The 8,500-nt window shown below is 33.6% G+C and overlaps 1 protein-coding gene across 8 annotated transcripts; it reads right to left on the reverse strand.

Moving 5' to 3' along the window:
• Positions 1 to 39: 39 nt before the first annotated feature.
• On the reverse strand, positions 40 to 5,456 carry LOC121131991 (uncharacterized). Of its 8 annotated transcripts, XM_071894098.1 has the most exons (6): positions 5,117 to 5,254; positions 4,213 to 4,804; positions 3,997 to 4,138; positions 3,624 to 3,905; positions 849 to 3,472; positions 40 to 254 (listed from the first exon to the last, which is right to left on the reverse strand). In XM_071894098.1, exons 4-5 carry the CDS (start codon positions 3,758 to 3,760, stop codon positions 850 to 852), a joined length of 2,760 nt encoding a protein of 919 aa, XP_071750199.1. In that variant the 5' UTR covers positions 3,761 to 3,905; positions 3,997 to 4,138; positions 4,213 to 4,804; positions 5,117 to 5,254; the 3' UTR covers positions 40 to 254; position 849. The 8 variants fall into 8 exon arrangements, with proteins under 8 accessions (XP_071750199.1, XP_040583353.1, XP_071750201.1 ...); XM_040727419.2 differs by having other exon boundaries at positions 40 to 3,472; positions 5,104 to 5,247; XM_071894100.1 differs by lacking the exons at positions 3,997 to 4,138; positions 4,213 to 4,804 and having other exon boundaries at positions 3,624 to 3,806; positions 5,117 to 5,456.
• Positions 5,457 to 8,500: the final 3,044 nt, after the last annotated feature.

Raw genomic sequence — 8,500 nt, forward strand, 5'->3', positions numbered from 1 at the left:
TTTTTTTTTTTTTTTGCCCGAAATAAAAGTGGAGTCAAGTGTATAAATAAAAACTAGGATTTATTTTTCAAAAATAAAATATGCAATATATAAATGTCAACAACACGAGATTTAAAAAAGCGACAACATAAACGACCCTTTCATCACTCATAATTGTGATGATTAATTAGTTATTCAAAGTATAAAATACAGTGCTCGCGTATGATTATAAAATATAATTTTAAAATTTGGTAATGCTGATGGTGATGAAGTCACTGAAAATAAAAGTATTAGATAGAGAACAATGGGATTGGCGTTTTGTCCACTCAGACACGCACGATCCTTGAGAATACCAAATACGTATAATTTATTGTAGGTGTTGATGTAAGGACTTTAGATGCAATATCATTAAATATGTTTTTTATTAATTTTTTGATGTGTATAGATATATTATTATTATTTATTAATTAATTATTATAAACCTCTAAGAAATAAAAAAATAAGAATAAAATATATATGTAGTACTTTCGAAATTATGAATAATTATATATCAAAAAGGAAAAAAAAGAGGCCAGAATGAATGCTCTTTTGATGCTCATGATATTCTTACCCCTTCTACTCACCAAGAACTCATTGTATATGGAATATTCATATACATACATGTGTCTGAGGATGTTAGGATATTCACGAATCCTCATCTCTCTCTCTATATATGCAATAAATTCATAAGCGAGCAGCATTATTAAGACTATACATATGTGTATATATGATCAACATATATCTGCATGAAAGGCCAACGACATTTGCAATTTTTATTTTTATCTTTTTTGAACTTGCCCTAATATAAAATGTAAAATATAATTTTTTACCCTAGGAAACGGATTTATGATGTTGGTATGGACATGCATCGTCGTTACATTTTCCTAGGAGTTCGAAACGACAAAATTCTTGATGAGGATCAATACTTGTATCACCTGATTTGAGATGAGCGATTGAAGAACTAACACCACTTATTTCTTCCTTCTTCTGAGGAGGAGAGTCGTCAACATCACCATCAACACCGACAGAGTCATCATCATTCTTCGACGAAGAAACCCCTTCACTACGAGCAGATTCCAGATTGGCCTTCTTGCAGAGCTTTGCATTGGAGGCGATTTGTACTAATTTATGTTTAATTTTCTCACTTCCAGTGCTTGGTAGCTCATAAGCCTCTCCAATCAAGGTCTCTCCAAGTTTCTTACATTGACTTTCTTGAACAGATAGATCCCTTCTTTTCTTAGTTATGGAATGATGACTTAGCTTGACTACATTTCTCAACTGTGCTATTCTCTCCTTTTTTTTCTTAATTAGCTTCTTTGTCTCACTTACTTGCTTCATGAGATCCGACAAAAAGTTTTGAGCCGTTATCAGTTTCTCTGATTCGTTTTTAAACTGAGACAATTGAGCAGATAATTTGAATAATTCACTCACTACCTCATTTCTAGATTGGATCAGGTCTTTTTCGGAGCTTACAACGCTTTCATTTACTATTTTCTCAGGTACATTGGATCCTCCATCTTCAATGATATTTTTGGGTTCATTATTCTCTTTGGACTCTACTAACACTTTTTTCTTTAAATCAATTTTGTTCTTATCAATCTTTGACTTTAGATTCTTCATCTTTGAAATTAATAACTTTCGCATTTCCTCAGGATCTTCAATGTCTTTTTTAGAGTTCTCGAGTTGCTGTTTCTTCTCCTTCACAGCTATTCGGGCCAAAAGCATTTTGTATTCCTTTTGCCTCTCGATAGGTAAATGCTCAATACTAGAACGCGTTTTCAAAGACTCTTTCTCGATCATGGATATATACCTTTTGCGAATGGGATTAGTTTTGTTGTTGAGTAGTAGAGCTGTTGCTGAAACTTTAGAACGAGGAGGGTTTTTGCGAACGGGTTTTGGAGGAGGAATTCGTTTCATCCTTGGAATAGTACAAGAATCTTCTCGAGCATTTTTCATGAATAAGTCAAGATTTGCTTGAAATAACATTGTTGAGGTAGATTCATCTTCGGAAGAAGGAGGTATATTTAAGGGTATAATAAAAGGTCGGACCATATTAGGGAAATACTTTTTCAGTTTATCAAAAGGCATTTCAGTCGAAGTTTCCACACAGAGTTTAGATAAAGATTTCTTAACTGGTTTAGACAATATTTTCAGAGGTGGCTGCTTCTCGGTCTTGGCTTTTTCAACTTGTTTAGTGACTTTTTTAACGGCATCAACTTCGTTTTTGGCAGCATTTCTCTTAGCTGCCATGGTGGACAACAAATGAGCTCTCATCGCTTCTTCATCGTCGGAGTCAATAGGATTAATAGGCACAACAGGTGGTGGTGGTTGTGGTGGAGGAGGGGTTATTCGTCTTTTCGTCTGTACTACTTGGGCATTCTCCTCTTCATCAGAGGTGCTGATGAATTTAATGGTTGATTTCCTTTTTCGAATTCTTTTTTTACTCTTGGAAGTTGTTGGTGTTGTGGAAGGGAGGATTGGAGGTGGCGGGGGTGGGGGCTTTGCAGTGACGGCTTTTATAAAATTCTTCTTGTTTCCACAAATAGAATTCAATTCCTCTTGATACATACTCTCTTGATAAAGATAATGATCACAATTATAAAGCATTTGAGGAGTTAAGTTTGGGACAGACATAGCACCGGAGCACAATAACTGATGTGGAGGCCACCCTACGACAGAAGGAATTTCTTTTTGATGTTTAAAAAATTGAATTTCAGCCTCATTCTCAGATCCAAGTTCCATGTCTACGGGTTGATGCTGGCCTAATGGTCCTGCTTTATTTTCGATATATTCATCGTCTCCAGGAGGTTTAAGTACTCTTTCAGGAGGTAGGGGTATTACATCAGGAGATGAGGGTGGAGACATGTGAACGGGACTTTGGGTAGGGGAATAAAATGAATCTTCCTGTTCTTGATTACTACTTGCAATACTACCACCGTTCTCCAAGGAGCGTTTTAGCTTCATCACAAGATACTGAAGATTGGGATCGTCAAGGGGACCACCACTAATAGAGGGCTCATGTAATTCTTCTTTGACTTTGATAGGAGCAAGAAAAGACATATTTGTCGTCATCGTTTTAATATATAAATCCATCTTTTCTTCATCAGAGTCAGCAATATCAATTATTGGAGGTGGAGGAATGGAAGACTGTGCTGCTGCTTTGTCAGCCTCTTCCAATAACTCTTCCATTTCATCTTCAATGGACTTTGAAGAAATGGGAGACTTGTTGGAAGTAGGGGTATCGGATGAGGGTATCATGGATCTTAAGGCCATCAGTCGTAGATACAAAATATCTTCATCCACATCCTCAAAATCGTCAACTAACTCATTTTCCGTATTTTTCCCCACCATGGAGGATCCCAGATTATATTTTTTCTTCGCTAGAGTCATTTTATCGTCCTTGAAATCCTTCTTTATACCACTTCGTCCGTAATTTGATTCAAAATCTTCATCACTAGAATAGAAAAAAACATTATTTAACAATTTTATTTATTTTTAAGTCTTGCAAATATATATATATAAAAAGAAAATTAAAAAAAAAAAATTGTATATTTCTACGGTAGGAGGTCGTCCACCGGAGTGGGGGTAAGTAAATATATTTATACCTAATATCAGAGAAAACTTCTTCACCTTCCTCAAGTCCATCACTTATTTCTCCTTCTTCAGCATCTCTTCCTCCATGGGCTGGAACCGGTCGAGGTAGGGAGATTGCAGTCGACTCAAATTTAGTTGTCGCAGTCATTTCCTTTTGAATATATCTTATGACCTAATTCTCCTCTCTCTTAAATCTAAGCATGAAAAAAAAAAAAATGGAAAAGATATATAATTTATAGAAACCATGTAATTTCATTGAATAAATTCCCAATGTCAATTCTGAATCAAATAGTCTGAAATAAAAAAAGAAGCAAACACCAACATTACATTGGTATGGATATGATTAAAGACATTAACATGTAAGAGTACATAATGAAACCTTACCTACAAAATTTTAAAAAGACATCAACGACAATTCTTTGGGGCTGTTTTTTTTATATGAAATGACTTTTACCTATCATAATTAGGTAATTAAATAAAGAATGAAGCGAGAGAACATTGCAATTACTTTTTCACATATTATAACCTAAATAGATAATAAGAAAGAATCATATATTAATAATTGGGATTTGAAGGAATTCTTTCAATCGTTAAAGTTACCTATTTTTGAGTCAGAATTACGTATAGAGCGTTTTCACTGCCATCACAAATTGCGTCATAATTGAAGGAGACGCCATCTTGGGGTGAGTATTGATATTTTTACAACATAAAATGAACAAATTTCCAAATAATCTTGATAAAGCTTCATCAATTAGCTTTAAAAATAAATAAAGACTCAAGGAATTGAATACTATTTGATGCAAATGATAAAGACAGTAATATTTGAGTATAATCAAAGTAATATCTACTGAAAACCTCTTCCTAGTTGCAATATTTGTACATTTTTTAATAAATTAAGGATGAGAAAAAATAAAGGATCTTATTCTTTCCATTGTAATAGTTAATTTTAATCTACACTATGGAAATAAGATTGTGCAAGGATACTCTCACATATTTTTAATACATTTAAGGGACAGATAATTAATAAAACTAGGCAATGGATGGCAAAGGTTTAGGTCCGTTTATTTGTGTGTCCCATTTTGACATCCAATAGTCGACTATTTCCCTTAATATGAATGAAAAAAAGGGTTTTTGTTCTTATACAACTCGGTTGTTTAGACCCCCAAAATGGCCGACTTCCCATGAAAACGCTCTATAATAAGAAAAAACATATACATTGAGGGATAATTAATAATTATACAAAATAATAAATATTAATGATACAATTAGCAAGAAACGAGACTTGGAGGGACACTGTACAATTATCACATCAAATAAAATAATTTGAATGAGGATTCATTGATTGATTCCGACTCCAGCTTTGGAATGAATAAGAAAAAAACGAAATGATAATATAACGAAGTAACAAAGCCTCATGATGAACCTCAAGGAAACGTTTCTCGCTCAGAATTAAGAGTATTAGGAATGAAAAAACACAAAAAAAAAAGTAACCCAAAATCCGCACTATCAGAAGTTTGATTATTAATGGAGCTAATTATCCCCTCATTATGGATCCATGAATCAAATTAGTCGAACGTAGATATATAGCGAGCCTCACTTTCCTTCTTCTTCTCTTTTATTCCTCCTTTTTTCCCCTTTTTCCTCTTTCTCTCTCTCTCTTTTCCTTTTCCATGCATTATGATGAACAAAAATCCACCAATCAGACGTCATTCATCCACCCAAAAAACATTCTCATTGGCTCCCAAACTGAGTAATTCAAGTACTAATGTATTTTTGGGTATTTAATGAATTGTCCCAAAAATACTATGCATGTACGTACGACGTACACGTTGTTGTACACAACTAAGTGGCTGTTAAATACACATCGTGGCCATTTTTGATTTTTCAAGATACATGTCTTTATAAGGGTCTGCTTGCTAGCTGTTTACCTGTGAGAATCCCTCCCTCTTCTTTCTAAGAAGGAGGTTTCGTTATCTCTTGGTCTATTTGTACGTTTTTTTAAAACAAAAATGAAGGTCAATAAATAAAAACAAGTTTGATCTCATCCCTACACTAAAAGTTGCAAAGTCATGCTGCTTATTTGCTATTAATATATTGCATTTGTTTACTTGTGGCTTTTCTTAAGTATAAATTGTCACATGTTTTACTTATGATCTATTTAGTATAGATGAATATAATATGATATTGGAAGAGGGAGCGGCTTTTTGGTAGTTGCTACCTGAATAGATGTTTTTATTTATCAATGCTGTTATTGTTATTTGATTCTTGAAGACAGAACATCTATAATGAATGTAAAAATTAGTAAATGTAAGAGTTAATAGCAGAATTACCAGGTGGGATTAAGTAAAATTGACTATATTTACTTCTAAAATCGGCTAGTTTCAACTATATACCCCTAAAAAATCAGTAAAATATAATTCATAGTTTATAGCTTGAGGGAGTTTAATTTTTTAGGGCGCTTTAATATATCATTTTTCAAAAATACAGCTGGACAATCGAGGCCACTGTGATAACAAATTTATTTTTGCTTAACATTATTCGAAAATCCGCAAGGCTGTCAAAAAAAAGAAAAAATACCCTGTTCTTGAAAGAGCAGTGGTGTCTTTTGAATTTATTTTACAAAACGATAGTTTTGTATGATAAGGATAAAAAATTCTCAATTTGGGAAAGAGTGCTACAGTATAGTCTATATATGCAATACACACTCATTAGCCTGCTATAAGGTTGATCAAATCTTGGGTGTACTGTGAGTGATTACATTGAAACTTTTAATTACAATGTAATGAATATACTCTCCCAAAATCGAACCTATAATGTTTTATTTATATTTCCGACATTACAAAAAATCGGCTTAGCTATTGCAAAGATCAGTGAAGCATTCTATCACCTATATCAGTGGTTCTTAAACTGGGTTCGATCAAACCCCAGGGATTCGACAAGCACTTGCATCCACTGACGCCACTGTCGACTTGCTTTCATTGAGAGTGTACCGCAACAGCATTGCAAAACTCAGATTCAACTTGTGGGTGTAGTGATTGTACGTCATTTTTTCTTTTCTTTTAATCTTTCAACCCCTTCTTACTAACTATGTCAAGCAAAAAAAAAAAAAAAGAAAGTTGTTTCACGAATACGTACAATTGCAATGAAAGCCCTGGAGATACTCATACCGTTTGTAAGAACATATCTAAGTGAGAAATCATTTTCGAGGATGGTCAACATAAAAATCAAGAAAAGGAACATACTCTTTTGCGAAAACCATATGAGAGTGGAACTTACCAAGGTGAAGCCATGCATTTCTGAACTTGTGTCCGAAATGCAACATCAAAAAACACATTGATTGAAGCAAATATTCATTGAGTTATGCTTTTGTGTTAAATTCATGTTTTGATGGTTTTGTTCTTTGAACACAGTGGTTTTCGGTTGCAACTGATGCATGATGGTTCATTTTGTGCACTAATAAAGTATATATCTATGTTCTGAATAAATCATATTCCATTTTTCCAATGACTAAGGGGTTCAGTGAATGCACTGATGAAGCTTGCAGGGTTCAGTACCTCTTATAAGGTTAAGAAACACTGACCCAAGATGATATTTTTCCCAGCTAAACGAATCAAAAATCAGATAGACCTAACCGAAAATAAGCTAGAGTAACTCCTGCCTTCATCAATTTTAGAAACGGAGTGGGATTTGTATTTATCTCCTTACTTGCATAGCTACTCGCAGCTAGTTTAATGAAACGTCATGACAACTAAGCTGCTCTCCTCTCAAAAATTCGTCAAATTGTCAGGCTTACCATGTTTCTTTTGTTTGCCATACTGGCAGATCCGATCATTTTCAACTATGAAAGTGACTCGCAGTAGTATCTGACATTGAGTAACTAAGCGTCGACAAACAGAGAAACTTTGCTCTATAATATAGACGATAACTCTCCAAAGAGCCTTAAATGTTACATTTTTCATGAATACACTAACATGTAGTTACTCAATACTTAGATATTCTCTTCTCTTTAATGAAATAATAATAATAACAGATTGACAGAGAAAAAAAAACATCGTTCACGTTGCGAACAAAGACAAAATTAACCGTGATCAGTAATTTTCCCGAGAACATTTTCGCCGCGTTAATTTTTCTTCGAGGCGATTTTAAGGATGACATATTCGCCGCCTTTTTATGTTTTGATATTATCTGTTCGAGCTTTAAAGTTGAATCTCGCTCATATTAATTAGACAGAAGAAGAAAAAATTAAATAATAATAAAAAAAGAATTATGATACTATCTTGCCGGAGGAAGATATGCTCCATTCACGCAACCTGTTGGAGTGAAAGACATCATTTTTGATGATAAATTCCTATTAATATTTGTCGTAGTTAAATGTAATTTTATATCAACATCACGTGATATTTTAAGCAACTCTTCCATTTTGAGATAATCTTTGAATTACCAAAAAATGATGGATCGACTGAATATATACAATTCAAAATCAAAGAAGACAGGGCTGACTATAAAATTCATTGATCATTGGTTGATAAATGATGAATAGAGATAGTTTTTGTAAAAGCGGGAAGGAGAAGGTGGAAGCGATCCTGCATAAGTTGGCCGACACGTCATACTTTCTCTTTCTATCCCCAAATTGGAGACAGCAACAGAGGATAGTTGAAATTCAACTATCGCAACCTTTTAATAACAAAATAAAATGATAATTAATGTAATATAATATTAAGACTTATTATTCGGGAATAAATAATTAACTTTGAATCATCCGAGTTCATTGATGTCCAAGAAGAAAAACGCTAGTACGAATTTACACACTACGACTCCCGTGCAAAGTATTCCTGGAATTAATTCTACTGTCATGATCATCGTAGATATATATATAAAAAGTCGTAAT

The sequence above is a fragment of the Lepeophtheirus salmonis genome, chromosome 1 (assembly GCF_016086655.4).
Source record: "Lepeophtheirus salmonis chromosome 1, UVic_Lsal_1.4, whole genome shotgun sequence".
Lineage (NCBI taxonomy): Eukaryota > Metazoa > Arthropoda > Copepoda > Siphonostomatoida > Caligidae > Lepeophtheirus > Lepeophtheirus salmonis.